Source organism: Mus musculus, chromosome 19 (genome assembly GCF_000001635.26).
Source record: "Mus musculus strain C57BL/6J chromosome 19, GRCm38.p6 C57BL/6J".
Taxonomy (NCBI): Eukaryota; Metazoa; Chordata; class Mammalia; order Rodentia; family Muridae; genus Mus; species Mus musculus.
Genome location: NC_000085.6, coordinates 46,682,422 through 46,705,931, shown reverse-complemented (window position 1 = coordinate 46,705,931; position 23,510 = coordinate 46,682,422). Strand labels below are relative to the sequence as shown.

General features: G+C 46.0%; 1 protein-coding gene across 1 annotated transcript; it reads right to left on the bottom strand.

Annotated features, from left to right (window-relative positions):
- Window positions 1-2,549: 2,549 nt before the first annotated feature.
- Borcs7 (BLOC-1 related complex subunit 7) lies at window positions 2,550-16,026 on the bottom strand. Its single transcript, NM_025563.3, has 5 exons — window positions 15,847-16,026; window positions 6,314-6,376; window positions 6,151-6,194; window positions 5,137-5,157; window positions 2,550-4,417 (listed from the first exon to the last, which is right to left on the bottom strand). The coding sequence occupies exons 1-5, from the start codon at window positions 15,982-15,984 to the stop codon at window positions 4,366-4,368; spliced, it is 318 nt and encodes a 105-aa protein (NP_079839.1). The 5' UTR covers window positions 15,985-16,026; the 3' UTR covers window positions 2,550-4,365.
- Between the last annotated feature and the right edge of the window lie 7,484 nt (window positions 16,027-23,510).

Genomic DNA, 23,510 nt, shown 5'->3' with positions numbered 1-23,510 from the left:
CCACCCACTATCACCTCTAGCTACTGCCACTCTGCCTTCACACTGAGCTGATTTTGAATTGGACGCTGACCAGCAATCATTCTGACTAGTCAGTGCCACGGTTTGAGTTTTGGTTTTTGGCTTTTGGGGTGCTTCCTAGTGGTCAAGATTGAACCTTGGGGCTCTCGCTCTCTTGCTTACTCCCTTCCTCTCTTCCCTCTCTGTCTCTTTTCGCCCCATTCCCCTCCCCCACCTCTCTGCTCACTCATGGCCAGCCTCTCCTCCTCCTCCTCCTCCCTGTCCTCTTCCTCCTCTTCTTTCTCTCCCCCCCCCCCGCCTTTCTCTGTCTCTACTACCCCCTCAACTCCCTTCCCCATGCCCTAAATAAACCCTATTCTATACTAAGAAAAAAAATTGCCCCTTGGGTCTCATTTATGCTAGGGAACTAAGCTGCACTAAACTGCACATAGAGTTCCTGTGTTCTGTGTGTCATCTCTGCTGAAGAGCGGGCTTTCTACTTAAGCTCTTCTATCAAACTGTATCTAAAAACATTAGCTTTCTCGTCGTTGTTTTTGGTTTTTTGAGACAGGGTTTCTCTGTGAAGCCCTGGCTGTCCTAGAACTTGCTCTTTAGACCGGGCTAACCTTGAACTCAAGAGATCTGCCTTCCTCTGCCTCTGGAGTGCTGGGATTAAAAGCATACACCACTACCACCCAGTGCAAAGTTGATTTTGTAAGGAGGTGGAAAAGTTGAGAAAGGATCTTCATGCTAAGCTGGTCTCAAACTCACGATGTAGCCAAGGCTGACTTTAAACTACAGGTCTTCCTGCCTTCACCTCCCAGCAGCTAGAATTTCAGGTGCGCATGCGCACTACCTCCTCCTCCTCCTCTTCTTCTTCCTTCTCCTTCTTCCTTCTTCTCCTTCTTCTTTTCTTCTTCTCCTCCTTCCTCCTCCTCCTCTTCTTCCTTCTCCTTCTCCTTCTTCTTCTCTTCTTTTTCTTCTCCTTCCTCCTCCTCCTCTTCTTCTTCCTTCTCCTTCTCCTTCTTTTCTTCTCCTCCTTCCTCCTCCTCCTCTTCTTCTTCTTCCTTCTCCTTCTCCTTCTTCTTTTCTTTTCTTCTTCTTCTCCTTCCTCCTCCTCTTTCTCCTCCTCCTCCTCTTCTTCCTCTTCTCCTCCTCCTCCTCTTCTTCCTTCTCCTTCTCCTTCTCTTCTTTTCTTCTCCTCCTTCCTCCTCCTCCTCCTCTTCTTCTTCTTCCTTCTCCTTCTTCTCTTCTTTTCTTCTTCTTCTCCTCCTTCCTCCTTCTCCTTCTTCTCCTCCTCTTCTTCTCTTCTTCTTCCTTCTCCTTCTCTTCTTCTTTTCTTCTTCTTCTCCTCCTTCCTCCTTCTCCTCCTCTTCTTTTCTTCTTCTTCTTCCTTCTCCTTCTTCTCTTTTCTTCTTCTTCTCCTCCTTCCTCCTCCTCCTTCTCCTCCTCCTCTTCTTCTTTTCTTCTTTTCCTCCTCCTCCTCCTCCTCTTCCTTCTCTTCTTCTTCTTCTTCTTCTTCTTCTTCTTCTTCTTCTTCTTCTTCTTCTTCTTCTTCTTCTTCTCTTCTTCTCCTCCTTCCTCCTCCTCCTCTTCTCCCTCCTCCTCCTTCTTCTTCAGATTAAAATCATATACAGAAACTTTCCTGTTTTCTTCCCTCATCTCCAAGGACAGTCTTGAGAACACTGCCACACTCTCATCTAGAAAAGCACTAGGCTAGCAACTGCCAGACAGATTTTGGCTAGGCACACCAAAATGTGTGATGGAGATGGACAGCTTTTGTCTGCTAAGAGACCTCCGCAGGTAAGGGCCCTTCCGACCAAGGCAGATGAGCTGAGCTCCATCACTAGGACTACGTGATGGAAGGAGAGAACTGATTTCCAGAAGTCATTGCTCCAACCTCTACACGTGTGCCACCCCACCCCTCCCCACCTTCACACATACAACAACGAAATATAAGGGGGGAAAACTGAGATGTTTCACTATGTGGGCCTGGCTACCTTGATTTTTGGGGGGGGGGGGAGTTAATCAAAAAACAAAAATAGTAAAACGTTCTAAAGTAGTCAGGATCCCTAAGTGTCTTCAGGGGCTGCAGAGGTGGCTCAGCCGTTAAGGGCACTTACTGATCCTCTGGAGGATCAGAGTTCAATTCCCAGAACCACATCGTGGCTCACAATGGTCTATAGCCCAGAGATCTAACACTTCTAGTTTCCTCAACTGCACACATAGACATACACTCAGGAATGATGAATGTTAGCATACAGGCTATCCAGCTGGCCTGCCCTCAGGGTCCTAGCAATTGCTTATGTCACCACTTGCAGAGGCCAGGTGTGCCAGGTGTGTGTGGCCGAATAAAATTACCCCACAGCCCAGTTCTGTCTGTCTGTCCTGGGCATTCTCGCTCCCCCTTTCTCTCTGCCCTCAAGGCTAACTCACATGCTCTACCCACTCCCCAGATCCCCACTTCTCTCCCCCTCCGCAATAAACCCCTTTTACACCAAAACAAAAACAAATTTAAACATCAATATCCATAAATGATTGGTCTAAATTTTGTTATAGCGTCGTGCTTTTTATTTTAAATGAAAATTACATTTTCTTTAGCAGATGAATTTTAAATAATTTTTAAAAAAATGTTTTAGTTTTATAGATATGTATCTGTGTTCAGGCATATGTATGAGAATGCAGGTGTCCAGGGAGCCCAGAAGAGGACATTAGATCCCTTGGAGCTATAGTCATAGACACCAGTGAGCTTTCTGAAGCGGGTGATGGGAACTGAACCTGGGTCCTCTCCAAAAGCAGCAAGTGTTTTTTAACTGCTGAGCCATCGCACCAGCTTCATATGGTCATATTTTATCTTCATATGGTCATATTTTATATGATGCTGGGAGTACATGGAAAGGGTCTGCTCTTTGACAGTCTGTGGAAGTCACAGGAATGGGGCCACAAGCAAATGCCATTTGCACTGCTGCTTCTTTGTCCCTTTGTGGATCATTCTTCACAATTGATCTGGACACATTCTTTCAAATGCTAACTTTGTAATGCCATGTCTTTATAAGGAGACAGACATTTTTACATTGATTGCACTTTAGGCATCGAGCTGAGGAGGAACTCTTCAGGTCTAACTCACTTTATACACGTCATAGTCAGTGATGCATTTCTTAATTTGCCCTTTTATGGTTGACGTGACCCTTCAACACACTAATATGTAAAACTCCCTAGTGGTTTTATATCTTTTTCGCCTTTTTGTTTTGTTGGAGATTGGGTCTGTGTAGTTCTTTTATGTAGCATTACTTAAGTATCAGCGGGTCCACTTGTGTGACTTTACTGCCAGATTCCAAGGGAATGGAATGGCTATAAATGATTACAAAATGAACCAAGGTCACTTAATCAAGAGTCACAGAGAGAAAGAAAGAAAGAAAGAAAGAAAGAAAGAAAGAAAGAAAGAAAGAAAGAAAGAAAGAAAGAAAGAAGCCAGAAACAAAGGTCAAGGCAGAGCTGCAGCTGGCCAGGGGGGACACCACTGGCCTGATTTTCATATAAGAATTTGTAGTGAGAAAGGAAACAACAGCCATTATCCTTGCTCCGTGTCCACTAAGTGAAGACTCTTGAATGAATAATAAACATCTTTTAAAATGGAAATCATTCTCACAAGATTACAATAAGGGCCCCTCCCTCTATCCTTTCCTCTTCTTCTTGGAGATAGGTTCTTTCTGTGTTGCCCTGGATGGTCTCAACTTTCTGGGCACAAGTGATCCTCCTGCCTCAGCCTCCCAAGTATCGGAGACTATGTGTTACTCAGTGACCAGGGGGGGGTGATTTGTAATCCCAATAGTTGAGAGGCTACAGCAGGGGGATTATGAGTTCAAAGCCACACAAGCTACACGGGGGCGGGGAGGGGGGGAAGACATACAAGAGCGAGCGCGAGAGGGAGAGAGAGAGAGAGAGAGAGAGAGAGAGAGAGAGAGAGAGAGAGAGAGAGAGACATAGAATCACAGACAATACAGCTTTTAACAAGCTGAGGTACCTTTCTTTTTTTAGTGCTAATGATTCAACCTATTTATTTCAATATAAACCAACTTGAAGATGAGTTCATCAATTTAAGAACTGCTTCCATGCTCAGTCACTTGGCTTCTTCTTTTCACGAGTCTTTTTTTTTTTTTTTTTTTTTTTTTTTTGTAGCTCTGGCTGTCCTGGAACTCACTCTGTAGACCAGGCTGGCCTTGAACTCAGAAAAGCTGGGATTAAAGGTGTGCACCACCACGCCTGGCTTCACAAGTCTTTTCTAGATGATTCTCTGGAGATGAAGATGGAGACCAAGGCCACGGCCTGATGGTTGTGTAGGACAGGCCCTCCTTAGCATCTGATGTGCTACTTCAGTAAGTGACTCAACTGGTCCTGCAGGTCAGGCGACTGTTCCACACTAGAAATCAAAACACAACAGGACTGTCTGAGACGAGCAGGAAAAGACATCTCTCCGTGCCATCTATCCTTTAATGCATCAGTCTGGTCACACCTAAGTCAGAATTTACCTCCGCCCAAGTGCTTAAACCCAGAGTCTGGCACTGGGGCCCGAGTGTTAATCTGTTACTAGGAGCTGAGGCGGAGAGAGGACCGTTTGTACCCAAGTGTTGGAGGGCACCATGGAAACACGGTAAGATTCCGTCTCAAGGGTGGGGGGAAAGCAAACTGTGGAGAAGGTCTGTGCAGATAGATGGGTATGGGGCACACACCTGTAACCCCACCACTCAGGAAGTGGAGACAGGAGTGTGAGTTTCAGGTTAGACTGGGCTACACAGTGAGAGACCTTACATTAAAAAGAAAAAAGGCTTAGAGAAACTTCATGCAGTTAGGAAAGTGAGACCATTTAGTGGCGTTAGTCTGTCTGCTCTATTTATGAATATCACCTATTTATCATAAGCAAGGGCAGCCTCTGTACCCTGTATCTTCTAGAAAGAGAAGGCAGTGGCCCCAGCTCTGGCTCGAACTGAAAATACACAGTGTTCTTTTACACTCTAAACAGACCATCCTGCGCATGGCCATTTAAAGGTATGGCAACCACTTTTTCATCGATCCTGGGCCCAGCAGTCGCTCCCAGCATGCTTCAGTCGGCCCCACCCACCATCTCTGAGGTCCACTTACTTCTTCTGAATAGCTTCTTGCCTAAATCAGGAAGGGAAAGAAGGAAAGAAACAGAGAGAAGTCAGCATCAACAGATCACACAGGCAGAACAAATACAAGAGGCTTACACTTAGTGTAATCCTGTGGGGGGCCAAAGAGCCACGTCGTGAATATGCACAGCCCTAAAACACAGCCTTAACATTAGCTATCAGGACCTGGACTCTCAGCCATACAATCCCAACAGGAAGGCAAGCATCTTATCAACTACGTAAAATATGGGACAAGAAAAAAATACAATCAAAGGCAAATTCAACTATAGTTTTCTTCAAAACTACAGTGAAGGCACTGTGTATTTCAAGATCTGAATGATTCCTGTGTTGCTGATGCTGTGTTAGATGCAGGATGCCAGCTACTACCCCGCTCTGTTCTTCAGGGCAGGAGCAACACTGGCACAGAGTGGAGTGTTTCCCAGGTGCCACACAGTGGCAACACGGTCCTGGCAGGCTCTGCTCCTATGCCTTCTTCCCTTGTAGAGCCCTGAGTTAACACAGGGAGGTCAAAAAAGTGGCCCCGGCTCCCACTCTCCTGCAGCCCAACTTCCCCTTGAAGGTGTCTTTCCCTGGAGACTGCATCGCTCATCAACCCTCCTACCTCCAATTCCCTCCTACTCCCATCCTCCTCCCACCTCCATCCCCCTCCCATTCCCATCCCCCTCCCACTCCCACCCCCTCTCACCTCCATCCCCCCCACTCCCATCCCCCTCCCACTCCCATCCCCCTCCCACCTCCATCCCCCTCCCCTCCCATCCCCCTCCCACCTCCATCCCCCTCCCACTCCCATCCCCCTCCCACTCCCATCCCCCTCCCACCTCCATCCCCCTCCCACCTCCATCCCCCTCCCACCTCCATCCCCCTCCCACTCCCATCCCCCTCCCACTCCCATCCTCCTCCCACCTCCATAGGAAGGTGTGCTTTAGCACAAAAGAAATGACCAGGGTAAGGATGAGGATTGTGACTGCTGGTAAGGCATACTCACTGGTACTGAAGGTGTGTTGTTATTATTGCCATCTTCCTTAAACTCTGCACAACACAGAGAGAGAAACAGAATAGTCCACTTTCCTATGGTCACACAAAGCACACACACACACACACACACACACACACACACACACACACACCATGACACAAATGCTTCTTACATCTTCCGAGTGTAAGATGGCATCTTCCTGTAGTACCATGTTTCGAGCTGCCTGCCCCAGCAGCTAGAAAACAAAAATAAAACAGTAATGATCAAAGCTCCCACCTCTGAGGCGGGCCCAGTAGTGCAGGCTTGTAATACCAGATGCTAGGAAAGCTGGGGGTCACGAGTTCAAGGCCTGTCTGGACGACACAGTAAGGATGGCTAACTTAGTAAGACCCTGTCTCAAAACAAGGAAGTACAAAAAGGGATGGTGACTCAGCCTGGCAGGTCCTAGAGAGAAACTCCGTCTCGCTGGCACAGAGGCAGTTCTGACACAGCTGGGCTCCACACCTACACCCTCTTAAAGAACCAGGGCCCCAGAGCTACTGAGCTCAGTTGGATGCGGCTCTGATGAACACAGCCCGCTCATCAGGTACCGGGAGAAGTCGGCAAAACTGCTTTGGCTGGACCACTAATTTCTGATGCTTTAAAAGCAAGCTTCAGGGAGCTGGAGCAACGGCTCAGGACCTAAGAACATGTGCCTCTCCTGCACAGGACAACAGCTTCAGTTCCCAGCCCCCACACCATGTATCACAGCTATTCCTGGTGCGGGACTTTAATCCCAGCACTGGGGAGGCAGAGGCAGGTGGATCTCTGAGTTTGAGGCCAGCCTGGTCTACAGAGTGAGTTCCAGGACAGCCAGGGCAATACAGAGAAACCTTATGGAGAGGGGGAGAGGGGAAGGAGGGGGGAGAGGGAAAGGAGAGGGGGAGGGGGAGAGGGGGAGACGGAATCTGAAGGTTTAAGGAGAGAAAGGAGGAAGAAAAAAAGGCATGCGAAGAAGCTCACGGACTGGGGTTGTATTGGAGTGGTGGGTGACTATCTGATGTGACATGACAAGGCCCTGAGCTTATCCTCAACACAAAAGAAAGGAGAAAAGAGAGAGGAGAAAAGAGGAGGAAGAAGAGGAGAAGGGAGAGGAGAAGGAAGAGGAGGAGGAAGAGAAGGGGGAGGAAAAGGAGGAAGAAGAGAAGGAGGAGAAGGAACAGGAGAAGGAGAAAGAGGAGAAGGGGGAGGGAGGAGGAAGAGAAGGAAGCAGAGGAAGAGGAGGAGGAAGAGAAAAGGAGGAAGAGAAGAGGGGGAGGAGGAAAAGAAGAGGGGAAGCAGCAGCGGCCGCCATTGTTGCCACTATTCAAGGCTTAGAGCAGGTAATCGCGTCATGGGAGGCAGCCAGATGGAGCTGAGAAAGAGAAAAAAAGAGGAAATGTGAAGGCCAACTTTTGAATTTGGTGTCAGCTGGGCCCTGAGACCAAAAGAGCAATGGGGAACTCCGATTCAGCACGGTGACCTGACCTCCAAGCAAAGCTATAGCTGTGTGAAGGCGAGGGAGACCAGTGAGACCCAGTGAGACTGCGACTGCAGGCTTCCTGCAGCTGTGTGTGGCCCTGGCTCACAAGGGAACCCCGCGGAGGCAGTTCTGTGCATCCCACCAACACATCAAATTCTCCGGGCTCACCTTGGCTAGGAAATCTCTAGCAGCTGACGACCCCAAAGTAGCCAGGACGTCAGCACTGGCGTAGTTCATTTTGCGCTCTAAAATTTCAAACTTGTAAACCTCGTGTGCTTCTGAGGCCTGAACACAGAGAAGCGCCCCCACCTCTGCTCCTTCCTGCCCTGTTCCCTGCCATGCGGAACAGGTTCCTTAGCTTGTGTTTTCTGTCCAGTCTTGGAATGTGTAGGTGCTCAAGCCCATTATTTACGGTGGAGCAGTATTTGCCTGTGTTTTAGACCATCTCTTGATTACTCTTGAAAATTCTGGTGTGGCCTTCTTTTGTTTTGCTCTTGTTATTGTAGCTTTTTGTTCATTTTGATATGGGGTCTCTCTATGAAGCCCTGGTTATCTTGGAACTCACTATGCAGACCAGACTGCCTCAAACTCAAAGAGACCTGCTTGCCTCTGCCTTCCAAGCCTCCCTCACTATTGCTTTTGCTGTGTCTGTGGTGTGTGTGTGTGCGTGTGTGTGTGTGTGAGTGTGTGCGTGTGTGTGTGACAGTGTGTGAGTGTGTGTGTGTGTGTGTGTGTGAGAGTGTGTGTGTGTGAGAGAGTGTGTGTGTGTGTGTGTCTGTGGTGTGTGTGTGTGTGTGTGTCTGTGGTGTGTGTGTGTGTGTCTGTGGTGTGTATGTGTGTGTGTGTGTGTGTGTGTTGTATGTACATGACTGTGCAGGTTCACACACCCAGGTACGTATATAGGGAAGCCAGGAAAGGTTGCCATGGAAATGTGTGGTTTCTTTGGAAACTCTGTTAGTTATGTGATACTTTGCTGTGGCAGACAGGTGAAAGGATGCTTTGCTGAGGCAGACAAGTGAGAGGACATGTGACGTTTAGGAAGATTACAAATATGACCCCACAGGCAGTGGCAATGGTTCTGGCATTGGTTGGCCTTGCACGGATTACTGATCTTAGAGCAACTTGCCAAAGAACCAGAATGATCTTCTGGCAGCTTCTGGCGGCTTCTACAGACCCAGGAGGATTGGTAGAGCCTAGCGGTTCTGCCATTGTTGATTCATGTGCGGTGATTGCCTAATGGACCGGACTACCGCTGCTAATTCATGTTGGTGTTTGGAATCACCCCAAAGAACTATTTCTAAACAGGTCAACAAACCCCATTTCCTTTAACCTTTCTTTCCCACCACCTCTGGTGGGTAGTGCGCTAGAAGGGAGGCCGAAGCATTTACGAACCCTTATTAAAGTAGGTTTTGAAAAATTTAAGCCAACAGAAGGTCTTGAAATGCCCCCTCCCCTCTCTCGCTCTCTGCCTGACTGCCTGAAACAGGGTCTTTCACAGAACTGGAAGCTCCCTGCTTGGCTAGGCTGGTGCTCTAGCACACTGTCAGGCTCTACCTGTCTACGTTTCCTAAGACCAAGGTTACAAGCATGCCCAGCCATGCCAGGCTTTTGAAATTGGTGCTGGGAACTAAGACTTGGGTCCTGGTACTTGCAGAACGAGCACTGTTGGCCAAAGAGTAACTTGCCAAAGAACTTCTCGTAATCTTCGGGCAGCTTCTGGCGGCTTCTGGCGGCTTCTGCAGACTCAGGAGGATTGGCAGAGCCTCGCAGTTCTGCCATAGGCAAGTCCTGTGTCTTGTTTAATAAGCAGGGTCTTACATGCCTCAGGCTAGCTTTAGATTCACTGTGCAACTGAGGGTGATCTTGAACTTGTCTCCTGCCTCCATCCTGAGCAAGCTGGGATCACAGGTAGGAGGTGTATGATACCGTGCCCAGCCTCTAGATCACATGTACTACTCAATACAACATAAGTGCTGTATAACTGTTATACAGTACCCAGGGGGAAATGAGCAGAAAAACACTATACATGTTCTGTACAGATGTAGATACTGACTACATTTTCAGTCTGCAACTGGCTATGAAGCTCAGGGATAGCCAAAGCCAATTGCATACCCACTTGTGGTGGTGGGAACAGATATAGCCCTCATAGACTCCTAGGTTTGAATGCTTGGTCACAGGGAGTGGCGCTATTAGGAGGTGTGGCCTTGTTGGAGGAAGTGTGTCACTGTGGGGGAGGGCTTTGAGGTTATATATGCTCAAGCTACGTGCAGTGTGATACACAGTCTCCTTCTGCTGCCTGAGGACGATGCTGACGGACTAAACCTCTAAAACTGCAAGCCAGCCTCAATTAAATGTCGCCCTTTATAAGAGTTATCATGGTCATGATGTCTCTTCACAGCAATAAAACCCTAAGACAGCCCACAAGAACTTATAAGAACTTATACTTAAACCATATATAGATACTGCTTCATATCTTGTAATTTTCTAGTTTATAATATAACCTTGAAGTAAATGAATATTAGCAATATAATATATACATATAGATATATATGTGTGTATATACATATATATTGTGTGAGTGTGTATGTGTGTGTGTATGTAGATAGATAGATAGATAGATAGATAGATAGATAGATAGATAGATAGATAGACAGACAGACAGGGAGGGGGAGGAGGAGGGAAGGGAGAGCGGGAGGGGGAGAGGGAGAGGCCATGGGAAGAGACACTATGACCAAGACAATTTATGAAAGCATTTCTCTAGTGTTAGAAGACAATTCCATGGCCATCATGGCAGAGCATGGCAGCAGGCAGGCATGGCGCTAGGACAGTAGCTGAGAGCTTACATCTTACCCACAAGTTGGAGGTAGAAAGACTCGGCATGGTGTGGGCTTTGAACCCTCAAAGTCCATCCCCAGAGACACACCTCCTCCAACAAGACCACACCTCCTAACTGCTCCTAAACAGTCCACCCCCAGGGAACTAAACATTCAAACATATGAGCCTATGGGGGCATTCACCTTCAAACCAGCACAAGAGTTTCCTCCACCATTCCTTTACAACTCCAGATACACAAATACTATACCACATAGACAGACATCCAGCCGAGGAGGCCTTTACTAGCACTCAACCATGGAGCTGCATCCTCAGTACCTGTAGCCAGCTTTGTGTGTGAGTGAGCATGTGTGTGTTTGTGTGGGGGTGAGCTGTATGAGTGTGCATGCATCTGTGCTTGTATGAGTTGTGTGAGTGTGTTATGAGTTGTGAGTGAGGTATGTGTGTGAGCTGTGTGAATGTGTAGTGTATGTATTGTGTGTAGGGAGAATCGACATTAGGTTAGCTTTTCTCACACGCTATCTGCATTTGTTTTGTTTTTAATGATTTATTTATTTTATGTGTGTGGGTACACTGTCGCTCTCTTCAGACACACCGGGAGAGGGCATCGGATCCCATTGCAGATGGCTGTGAGCCACCATGTAGTTGCTGAGATTTGAACTCAGGACCTCTGCAAGAGCAGTCAGTGCTCTTAACTGCTGATCATGGATCTAGCCCCTGCATTTGTTTTTTAAGATAAGGTCTCTTGCTAAATCTGAGCTCACCAATCAGTCCAGGTTGGTTGGCAGGGAACGTCAGGAATCTACTTGTCTCTGTTCCCACTTCTGCGCCAAAGCTAGCGTCACAGGCATGCAGGCAAATTCTGCCGTACCCAGCTTTTTTCCTCATGGGTTCTGAGGATCTGAAATCAGATCCTTGCGCTTGTGTGGGAGATATTTCACCAACCGAGTCATCTCCCCAGCCCCTTCGGCCACTTCTAAGTAGCGGATTCAAATTCATACACAGGAGAGAAGGGGACCAGCAACTCAATAGCAGAAAAGGCCTCTGTCTTGTCCACCCATTTCCTCATCCGGCAAACGCTTACCAAGTGCTCTTTAACAGCCGGTACTCCAGATAAAAGTAAGAATGGGGCTGGGAGAGGTGGTGCACACCTTTGACCCCAGCACTCAGGAAGCGAAGGCAGGTGGATCTCTGTAGGTTCGAGGACAGCCTGGTCTACATAGCAGATTCAAGGACAGCCAGTGCTACAGAGAGATCCTGTCTCAAAACAACAAACAAACAAAGAAACAAATAAACTTGAGAGAGGAAGGGATAGAGAGATAAATAATGGGGCTCATAGTCTGGAGGGGTTACATAGGACATAGGCACTAAAATCCCTTATGGCAAGTGTGGGTGAATGGAGCAGCCCCACTGTGGGGTCCCGGGGGTAGAGGGAGTGAGAGCGGTGAATCCACGCCAGGGATAGGTACTGGGGGGGGGGGGCTTCCTGGAGAAGGGAATTCTGCTGAGGAGCTGGGGTCTAGAATTCATCTCACGCATGAAGTGGCCTGAGCGGATCTGCTGCTTCAGAGCTGTGGTAATTACAATGGGCTGAGCTGGGAGGAGGGCAGAGACTGGTTAGGAGGCAGGTGATGAACAGAGGTAGCAGTGCGGGGTTGGAAAGGGCGTTTGAGAAACAGAAACAAAAGACTTGATGGGACTTGTGCCTGCCTGGGGACACATGGGTGTCACAGTGCCAGGGGACAGATGTACTCACAGACACTTGGCACTGTTTGTTCAGATAAGCCAACCGCACGTACACTCACACTTCCAGTTTTACCTTTTTAACATGGAATGTCATAGAAGCCATCTTAGTACAGCGTCTTTCTAGATTCCACAAACTTCCCTCCTGTTTTTACCATTGACTTGCTCATAATTCGCTCAGTGAGTTTTTCTCACCCACACTTCACCAAGTGTCTTATTTAGGTAGTGTTCACCCCCCCCCCCGCCCCCATTTCATCAGTTCCCATATTATTTCATTATACAGCTGGGGGAGCTAGGGGCGTAGCTCAGTGAAGTGCTTGCAATGACAAGGACCTGAGTTTGCTACCTGGAGGAAAGCCAAGTGGGCAGCTCATGCCAGCCAATCAGACAAATCCCAGGGGCTCAATGGTTTGCATCCTTCACTTACTTAGTAAGTCCCACGCCCAGGAGACCTAGTCTCCATTCTTTTTCCAGACAGAGTTTTCTTGTGTAACAGCCCTGGCTGTCCTGGAACTCAATCTGTAGATCAGTGTTGCAAAAACATTGACAATTACAAAACTACAATGACTCTCACTAGGCACAAGACTCAGATGGAGTGGCTGGTGTGCAAGAGAATAGGCAGGCAGCAGTGTTAAGGTGAGTGACTGGCTGTGGAAGCAAGCACATCTCCCCTCACTTTCGGCACCAGCCAGACTGCAACCCAGTCCTTGTACACACCCTCATCTAAGGTCTTTCCAGTCCACAGCTCTACCCGCAACTCTCTGCTCTGGCTCCAGATACCCGCAGGGCTCGCTCTACATCTCACTCCTCTTTCTGTGCAAATGTCACTTTCCTACAGACCCGTCCCTGTTTAAAGTAAACCTTCCCACTCTCTGCTCTGAGATCCCTACTCCTCACAGGGTTTAGTCTGCACTGAGGTGTGGTGTTCGCTGACTGATTTTCCGTCTCCTCCCTTCACTGTAAGCTTTCCGCTCTGTGCTCCTTTCAGACCGCATAAATCCACTGCCTTTTCTTTCTTTCTTTCTTTCTTTTTTTTTGGTTTTTCGAGACAGGGATTTTCTGTAGCCCTGGCTGTCCTGGAACTCACTCTGTCGACCAGGCTGGCCTTGAACTCAGAAATCCGCCTGCCTCTGCCTCCCGAGTGCTGGGATTAAAGGCGTGCGCCACCACGCCCGGCTTCCACTGCCTTTTCTATATAAGCTTCACGACTGGGCTACTTAGCTCAGTGATAGAGCGTCTGCCTCCCACCGAGTAGGCTCTGTGTTCAATCATCACGACCAACACTATGACCACCAAAAATACCAAGCTTCCCCAGTACTTAGATTTATTTGACCCCTGGAAACTGGAACAGTTCCTGGAACACAGCAGACATTTGAAATTATTTGTTAAATGAAAGCTGTAAACAGAGAGTCACTATGATACACAGCCACCTCACAAACTAGGACAGGAAATGGCTGAGGTAATGTGCTACAGGTGCTGTGGAAGAAATCCAGTAAGGCAAAGTCTGGAGAGCTGTGAAATCGTGGGTCGAGCCTGTCTCAGAAATCAGGTTAACTTCAGTTTGGTTTAATCCATGCTGTTTAATGGGCTCACACTCAAACTCTCCGATAGGAGAAGATGCCTGTGTGAGAGACACATAGAACGATGAGGAACGGGAAGGAATGGGCTACTTCAGGGGCAACCAATGGTGGCAGTGATTTTTTTGGTAGCGTGTCCAACTAGTACCATGCAAAGGTAAATTCATTATGATGTTCAATATATACTAGATTTAAATATAATACCATCTCTTGCCAGGCGTGGTGGCGCACACCTTTAATCCCAGCACTCGGGAGGCAGAGGCAGGCAGATTTCTGAGTTTGAGGCCAGCCTGGTCTACAGAGTGAGTTTCAGGACAGCCAGGCTGGCTAAGCTAGAACTCACTCTGTAGACCAAACTCACAGAGCTCTGCCTGCTTCTTCCTCCCAATTGCGGGGATTAAGGACATGTGCTACTATACTTGGCTTTAAAAAAAAAAAGTTTAATTGCATTTATTTACTTAATCTGTGGAGGAGAGAAAAGGATGTGTGTACCATGGCTTCCACACTTGTGGAAGCTTGATGATAACTTTTCAAAGTTTGGTTTTTTTTTTCTTTCCACCATATGGGTCCCAGTTTCGGACAGAAACTTGGATGGTCCAGCTTGGTAGCACACACTTTGTCTTGCTGAGCTATTTTGCTGGCCCCAAACCCACCTTTAAAAAGTTTAAGCCTATTTATAGCATTTCTTCCCCCAATTTGTTTATCTAGAAGAATGTGTGTGCACATTTGTATGATGTATGCAACATTTTACATACACATACACTTTCTACAAAAGAAACAGAATCTAGAAATAGCAAAAAAAAAAAAAAAAAAAAAAAGAAAGGAAAGTCAACTTGACTGCCAACAAAAAACGACCCAGGAACTCTGTGCAACCATGATAAAGTGTCAAATGGTGAAACCATGATTTGCATAATTTATATCTGCAAAAAAAAAAGCAATATAACAATTCTTTAATTTCTTCAAACTTTCCCCTGACACAGATTCCTAAAAGCAACGTGTCAGATGGGACCACATGCAAAACATGTCACCAGAGATCATCAGGTCAGCAATGTCAACAGCTGTTATACAGTAAGGGCGAGCACTTCTTGTAATGGGATTTTTATTTTGTTTTGCAGCCACTGTCAGTGAAAGCCAGCTCTTGCTACACTGCAGGTTTAAAGTAATATAAGTCAGATGTTGTGAACATCCATGCACAGATCCAAAGGCCTGAGAACATAGTGTGTCATTATTGCAACTACATAGGAAAGCAGGTGCCGTTCCTATGAAAACTAAGTTGGAAACGGTAACCACTTGCCGAAGGGTTACTAAGGTAGGGGTTACTAAGGAAGGTGAAATTGGAAGTTTTCTAAGCAGTCCCTTCTGTATCCCAGGTCTCTTGAGAGCTCAGACTAAGGTGTGCCCATTAGGCACCGCCATACGTTTAATTTTCCATTAGTAAATACATACCAAAGACGAGGTCATTGCATCTCATATGCCCGTTTACCTGTCCATGAGCGTGTGAGTTGTCTCATGAGGAAAAGTGTATGAACATGTACGTGTCTTTGTGTGGGCACACGGTTTCTCTAGGGCAGATAACGACCTCAACAAGCAGCGTGTACGTGTCATCAAATCATTCCATTCATAGAATCGGATGGAGGATGGAGAAAGGGGGAGGAGATGGTAGGGCAAAAGAAAAAGCTTGTCTAGGAAACAGTGAAGAGCTTGGCCAGAAATATAAAGAATAAACCCACAAAGAGAGAGGTGTAAGAAATCTTGGAAGTTGAGGCCATCGCCAAGCCGAGATTCGAAAAGCGACTGATGTTCACTACAGACGCCCATGAACACAAACAGGCACTGTGTAGGAGCCGCAGCTCATCTGCCCGCCTGTGCTTCTCCCCTTCCCACCCATCATCTCTTCCAACTACAAGCATTCAACCTAAACTGAAGAAACTCACCCAGAATGCAACACGCGCCTGGGCCAAAAGCCTACACTCCCCAGGATGCAATGCGCCGCCTCTCCCGGAGCCAGCGCTGGGAGGAGGACTGGGCCCGGGGAGCCCACGCCCCGCTCACCTCGGAGCTCCGCGAGCCTTTCAGCACCTGCTTGGTGAGCGCGATTACATCGGTGCCACAGGTGTTCACCTTCTCCGTGAGAAGCCCCTTCACGGACTGACCAAATCGGGCTTGCGAATCCGGCGTCCCAGTCGCCATCACCTCAACTAGCGATCACCCGCAGCCGGACGACGGCGAGTCCCTGGGGCCAAAAGAGACGCAACCGTCCAATCGTGCGAAGAGGAAGGACCGCATGCGCTTAGCTCAAACTGCTTACTAAAATTACTTAAAATGTTCAGTTGATGGACATGGAAGGAGGATACCGTTTAGGCAGGCTACCCTGGAGGGGATAGAATATAATTTAGGTGAATCTCTAGTTTAGAGTCAGAAGATCTGGATAGCATCCCAAGGAGTGATGTGGCTACAAATTACTCAACCCCTGTGTCTTCTGTTATCTGTTTTAGGGCCAGCACTGCGTTACCTAGGCACATTAATACAACTCTGTCAGAAGTTCAGGGTCTTTCTTGGCTGTATAGCAAGTGGAGGCCGACCTGTGATACATGAGACCACATCTATAAAATAAAATATCTATAAAATAAAATAGAGACCCTGTTCAATTCTAACATATTTTATTGAAATTAGCAAAGGGCACAGGCCAAAGAAAATGAAATTCAAATGACTAAGGTAAAGAAATGTCAACATCATTAAATTCTGTGTGTGTGTGCGTATGTGTTTTCAAGACAGGGTTTCTCTGTGTAGTCCTGACTGTAGACTAGGCTGGCCTCAAACTCACGGAGATCCATCTATGTGTGCCACCACCACCTGGCTTTTTTTTTTTTTTTTAATCATTAGTAGTTTGTATTTATGAATAGCCTTTTAATTAAAACTCTGCTTATAATTACTTTGGAAGCAAGTCCTACTATGATGTTAGGTCCCTGGAGTATACCCTTTGAAGGGATATTGTGATCCTGGTCCCTTTTTGTCTCTCTTTCCATCCCGACCTTGGAGTGAACAACCCTCCACCACATGGTGCACTGTGGTGCCATAATCCCAAAGCAATGGAGTCAAATGATGTACACTGGGACCTCTGAAAGAAGTGGATAGCAATAGGAACTTGAAAATCCTAAATTGAGAGTCTGTAGAGGTTGGTTAAAAAAAAAAAGTTCATCCAAGAAAATTCTTGGGCTGGAGGATGGCTCACTGACTGCACTTCCAGAGGTCCTGAGTTCAATTCCCAGCAACCACATGGTGGCTCACAACCATCTGTAATGGGATCTGATGTCCTCTTCTGGTGCATCTGAAGGCAGCTACCGTGTACTCACCTAAATAAAATAAATAAATCTTTAAAAAAGAGGAAAAAGAAAAAAAATTCAAACAAAATTTTACTGTAGGTCAGCTCTGCTTTCTGTACATTTGTTTACTTATAGTTTATTTCTTATTTTTATTTTATTTATAAGTATGTGCCTGCCTATCTGTTTGTGTACCATGTGGACGCGTGTGCCTTTGAAGGCCAGAAGAGGGTGTTTGATCTGTGCAATCAAAGTTACAGACCTATGTGAGCTCTCCAGTGTGGGTGCAAGAAAGTGAACCCAGGACCTCTAGAAGAGCTGTCAGTGCTCTTAACCACTGAGTCATGTCTCCATCTTCAATTTTTTACTTTTATTTATTTATGTTCAAAACAGAGTCTCTCTATGTAGCCCTGGCTATCCTGGAACTCACTCTCTAGACCAGGCTGGCCTTGAACTCATAGAGATCCTCTTGCCTCTGCCTCTTAAGTGTTAGGATTAAAGGCATTTGCCACCACCACCTGGCAATTTATTTTTACTTGTGTGCATTTTTATGTGTGTGTTGGGGGAGGGGGAGTGGTTTGTGCACATGCCTGCAGGTGCCCTCAGAGGTCCCAAGGCAGCATCAGATACCCTGGAGCTCAGGTGGTTGCAAGCTATTCATAAAGGGTTGGGTGCTGGGAATCAAACTCTGGGCTTCTGCAACAGCAATGTTTGCTCTTATCCATTGAGCCATCTTTCCAGCTACTGTTTATTCTTTTTAAAAAACTTGACACATGATTTACCTCGTTATGCACAGTCCTTTATCTAGTATTACTAACTTGCTGGCTTTAATGTCATAGCTTAACACTAACTTCATATTTTAATTCTCCCAGGCTATTGTTAGTACCGCTGAATAAGATGTCTCTTCGTTAGTTTTTAAGACAAGTATGTAGCTCAGGCTAGCCTCCAGCTTACAGAGATCTACCTGCCCTTTCCTCCTGAGTGGTGTGTGTTTAAAATCATGCATCATGACAACAGAGTTATTTCAGATAAAAATGTTAAAATCCCAATAAGCCATGTTTAAAGCCTAAATTTATTACAGCTGTGGACTTTCTCCTTTCCCAGCTATAAACCTGCAGTTTTCTAGGACTCTAACAAATAAGATCATTAAAATGTGTCTTAACTTCCGGGTACCACAGTTGTGTCCCGTGGTCTTACGATAGCCACTGTAATCATAGGTAAATGCTCTCATTTACTGGAAGAAAGAAAGGTTCCTTGGCAACTGTGATGGTTAGCATTGTCAATTGGACAGGGCCTAGAATTACCTAGAAGATAAGCCTAACTTGGCTGCAAGGGATTACCTAAATCAGGTTAGCCTCTGATTTGTATATGAAGTTTTAACTAGATTAGGTCAACCGCTGGACACATCTCTAAGGGATTATGTAGCTAGGGTTAGCCTCTGGACAAGTCTATGAAGGATTATCTAGATTAAGTTAGCCTATAAAGGATTATATTAGGTTAGCTTCTGATGTGTCTCTGAGGGATTATCTAGATTAGGTTAGTGTAGCTCGGCCCAGGAAGTGGCACTATTAGAAGGTGTGGCCCTGATGGACTAGGTGTGTCACTGTGGGCATGGGTTTAAGACCCTCACTCTAGCTACCTGGAAGCCAGTATTCTGCTGGCAGCCTTTAGATGAAGTTGTAGAACTCTCGGTTCCTCCTGCACCACACCTGCCTGGATGCTGCCATGCTCCTGCCTTGATGATAATGGACTGAACCTCTGAACCTGTAAGCCAACCCCAATTAAATGTCCTTATAAGAGTTGCCTTGGTCATGGTGCCTGCTCACAGCAGTAAAACCCTAACTAAGACAGTTAGCTTCCAGACATGCCTATGAGGGATTCTCTATATTAGGTTAGCCTATGAGGGATTATATTAGGTTAGCCTCTAGATGTGTCTATGAGGGATTATCTAGATTAGGTTAGCCTCTGGACACATCTATAAGGGATTGTCTAGATTAGGTTAGTCTCTGGACATGTCTATGAGGGGTTATCTATATTAGGTTAGTCTACACAGTGACATGAGAAGACATCCCTGAACTGTTGGTAGCTCCGTTCCATGGGCTGAGGGCCAGGACTGTGTAAGGAGAGAATAGTTGAATGTGAGCCTCCACTGCTCTCTGCTTCTTGATTTTGGATAAGCTGATTGGTTGCTTTAAGATCTGGCTGTCCTAACTTCCACACTGTGATGGACACTTTTGAACTATGAACTAAAATAAACCCCTAGTTTGCTTGTCAGGCATTTCATCACAGCAGTGAGACCAGTAACTACGACAGCAACCTTTTGAGATTTCAAAGGCTACTACGATCATATATGCAATTATTATAAATATACACTCAGGGCATTGGCAGAGTGTAGGTCTCTGTCTGTCTTCCTCCTCCCATGCTGTGCTGACTGAATATGAATTGATTTGTTTTTTGTGTCCTAGGGATAAAACAGCTTTGGCAACCAAGCCAGGCATCAAGCTAGGGTGAACAAAGGATTTCCATCCGCTCTGCCCCTAACTGATATTAAAAACATCACTAACTTAGAATTGGAAACAATCACCCATGGAAGGAGTTACAGAGACAAAGTTTGGAGCTGAGACAAAAGGATGGACCATCTAGAGACTGCCATATCCAGGGATCCATCCCATAATTAGCCTCCCAATGATGACACCATTGCATACACTAGCAAGCGTTTGATGCAAGGACCGTGATATAGCTGTCTCTTGTGAGACTAGGCCGGGGCCTAGCAAACACAGAAGTGGATGCTCACAGTCAACTATTGGATGGATCACAGGGCCCCCAATGGAGGAGCTAGAGAAAGTACCCAAGGAGCTGAAGAGATCTGCAACCCTATAGGTGCAACATTATGAACTAACCAGTACCCCGGAGCTCTTGTCTCTAGCTGCATATGTATCAAAAGATGGCCTAGTCATCACTGGAAAGAGAGGCCCATTGGACAGGCAAACTTTATATGCCCCATTACAGGGGAATGCCAGGGCCAAAAAATGGGAATGGGTGGGTAGGGGAGTGGGAGGGGGAGGGTGTGGGGGACTTTTGGGATAGCATTGGAAATGTAATTGAGGAAAATTCGTAATTAAAAAAAAAAAACATCACTAACAACGAGGTTTTACCCATTACAGGCAGGGGTGGAAGTGGGGGTGGGTATAATTTTATTTGATGTATGTTTTACCTGCATGTATGCATGCGTGCCACATGAGTAACTGGTGCCAAGGAGTCAGAAGAGGGCCTTGATTTCCAGAAATGAAGTCATGGATGGTTAGGAACCATCATGTGGATGTTTGGAACTGACTTAACTGCTGAGCCATCTCTCTAGAGCCCTAAAAGATTTATTCTTGTTACAGGGTATTTGACCACACTACGAACACTGAGATTGTGTTGTTTACTGGAAAAACCTGTTTCTAGTCGAGGTACGGCTCAGCTCTAGCATACACCTTTAATTGGGGCTGGCTTACAGGCTTTGAGGTTCAGTCCATTATCATCAAGGTGAGAACATGGCAGCATCCAGGCAGGCATATTACAGGAGGAGCTGAGAGTTCTACATCTTCATCGGAAGGCTGCTAGTGGAAGACTGACTTCCAGGTGGCTAGGATAATAGTCTTAAAGCCCACACCCACAGTGACACACCTACTCCAACAAGGCCATATCTACTCTAACAGGGCCACACCTTCTAATAGTACCACTCCCTTGGCTGAGCATATACAAACCATCACACCATCCCTAAAAATGTTGTCACCATACTCGTGTGTTTATGGTAACGGTGATATTAACTAATAATATATTACTACCAGTCACACGAACATACTACATACAATTCTATATAGTATATGATGTTGTATGCCTTTGTTTTGATTTGTGTGTGTGTGTGTGTTTTATTTGCATTTTCTTTTTTTCAAGGCAGGGTCTCTCTACACAGCTCTGGCTGCCCTGGAGCTCAGTAATGTAGACAAGGCTGGCCTAGATCTGCCTTCCAGGAGGGACCACAGCAACAAGACTGAGGCTGTGACAATTCTATTGAGAGCAATCAGACTCTATACCTTTATCAGAAACAGAATATAATGGCAGTTGTCAGGATGAGTACAGTTGTAGTTGTCAGGATACAATGACATTTGTAAGCTATACAGGGCACACAAGAGCAATGTCTGGGATCCTGTCAAGCTTCCACACTTCCTTGGCTACTAAGGGGACATCCAGAGATCCACAGAGTGGCCTGAATCTTTACTTCCTGAGAGAGTGTGTCAGTCCCTTTTCTGACTTCCACAGGCAGATATACATTCAGACAAAATATTCATATACATAAAAAATACATCTTTTAAAGAAGGGGATATCTTTATTTGCTTTTGGCATTAAGATGTGGCTCCCCTTATACAATTAGTCAGGAAAGGTTCCTATCTATCTATCTATCTATCTATCTATCTATCTATCTATCTATCTATCTATCTATCTACTTTTGGCTTTTTGAGACAGAGTTTCGCTCTGTAGCCCTGGCTGTCCTGGAATTCCATCTGTAAACCAGGCTGGCTTCAAACTCACAGAGATCCTCCTGCTTCTGCCTCCTAGGTGCTGAGATTAAAAGCACGTAGCCACTGCCCGGTCTATTTTCTTAAAAAATTATGGACAATCAGCATCATTTCCCTTAAATGTTTGGTATGAATCATTAGTGACATCATCTGCATTAGTCTTTTTGTTGTTGGGAACTTATTTGGGGGACTAATTTAGTTATTTTTGTTCATTTGTTGAGAAAGGATATCACTATTTAGCTTAGCCTGGTCTCAAACTCATGATCCTCCTGCCTCAGCCTCCTAATTGCTGAGATTACAAGCTTGTACCACTATATCTCCTTTACTCTTATTTTCAATGTTATAACAAAATATTTGAAGTAGGATAACCTGTAAAGTAAAGAGATTTCTTTCGCTCACAGCTTTGGAGGCCAAAAGTTCAAATCGAATTGTAAGGTTCTGGCGTGGACTCTCAGGCACTTCTCAAAGGAGGAAGCCAGAGGTTGACTAGGGTCCCATAATCCCTTCCAAATATACTCCCCTGACTGACCTAAGAACCTTTCATCAATGAAGAGCACATTTCCAACACATAAGACGAAAAAGGATCCAGGCGGTGGCTAGAGAGGTGACTCAGTGGTTAAAAGCACACACTATGTTTTCAGAGGACCTGAGTGGCCTTCCTGGCTCCCACATCAGGCAGCTCCCAAAACCTGTAACTCCAGCTGCAGGAGCATCCAGGGCCTCTGGCACCTGAACTCACATGCATAGACACAGACACCGTAACAGACTCATAGTTCAAAATAAAATAAAATAAATGTTAAAAAAAATAATCAGAAAACAGTATTCTATTTTCCTGGTTCTTTCTGTGGGAGAATTATTGATTCGACATCTTAGACAAAGATCAGTTTAAACTATTTTTTTCTTTCTATATGAGTTTCAATAAATATTGTTTTTAAACATTATATGCAGAGATATCATGATTTATAGGATTCCTTTATTATCATTTTAAAAGGTCATTTTACCTATTTAAGAAAGTAATTCGTGGCTGGGCTGTAGTAGCACATGCCTTTAATCCTAGCACTTGGGAGACAAAAGCGCTGGGAGTTCAAGGACAGCCTGGTTACAGACAGCGTTTCAGGACAGCTGGGGCTACACAGAGAAACCTGTCTTGAAAAACCAAAAGGGGGAGGGCGAGAGGGGAGGAGGGGGCGGAGGGAGTGGAGGGAGAGGGGAGGAGGGAAATGGGGGAGGAGGAGGAAACTAGCTTGTTTTTAATAACAAGAGTGCTAACTTCATAGTGAAATTGGGGGTAAAATTTAGGACTGAACAAAATCCCGGCATCAATGCTAACTGTTGGAACTTTTCTGTTTTGTTTTGTTGTTTTGTTTTTGCTCTTAATATCTTGCTGTGGTGACCTCTTTCTTAATAACAAATACAAAAAGATTGGGACATATTTTGTTCGCTACTTGGTGATGATATCTTGAGGGAGGTTTTTAGTTTTGTGTGTGTGTGTTTTGAGGCAGGCTAGCTTTAACTTTATAGCAGAAGGTGGCCTTGAACTCCCAATCTTCCTGCCTCTACTTCCGGGACTACAGGCTTGTGCCTCCAAGCCCAGCCTTGTGTTAGAACTTTTCACTCAAAAAGAATTTACAGTTTCATTCCCACGTAGTAGAATTGGCCAGGCTCATGACATGTGAGAGAGCCTCTCTGACCAAGCATGTTGCATGCTACTTTACAATAATGGGTTTGTATGAGCTTCACTCCCTTGCCCACGGTAGTGTCTGACTGCGTCTCTCCAGTGTTTTGAGTGGATTCAGTTATCCTGGTGTTGAAGGCACAGCAGCCCTGGGAGCCT

Excerpts from the sequence above, each read along its gene's own strand:
- Borcs7 (NM_025563.3), bottom strand. The coding sequence starts at position 15,984 with ATGGCGACTGGGACGCCGGATTCGCAAGCCCGATTTGGTCAGTCCGTG. Across the intron at positions 6,195-6,313 it reads CCATCTTACACTCGGAAGAT|AGTTTAAGGAAGATGGCAAT; the intron begins GTAAGAAGCATT and ends TGTGTTGTGCAG. Across the intron at positions 4,418-5,136 it reads CAAGAAGCTATTCAGAAGAA|TGTGGAACAGTCGCCTGACC; the intron begins GTAAGTGGACCT and ends TTTGATTTCTAG.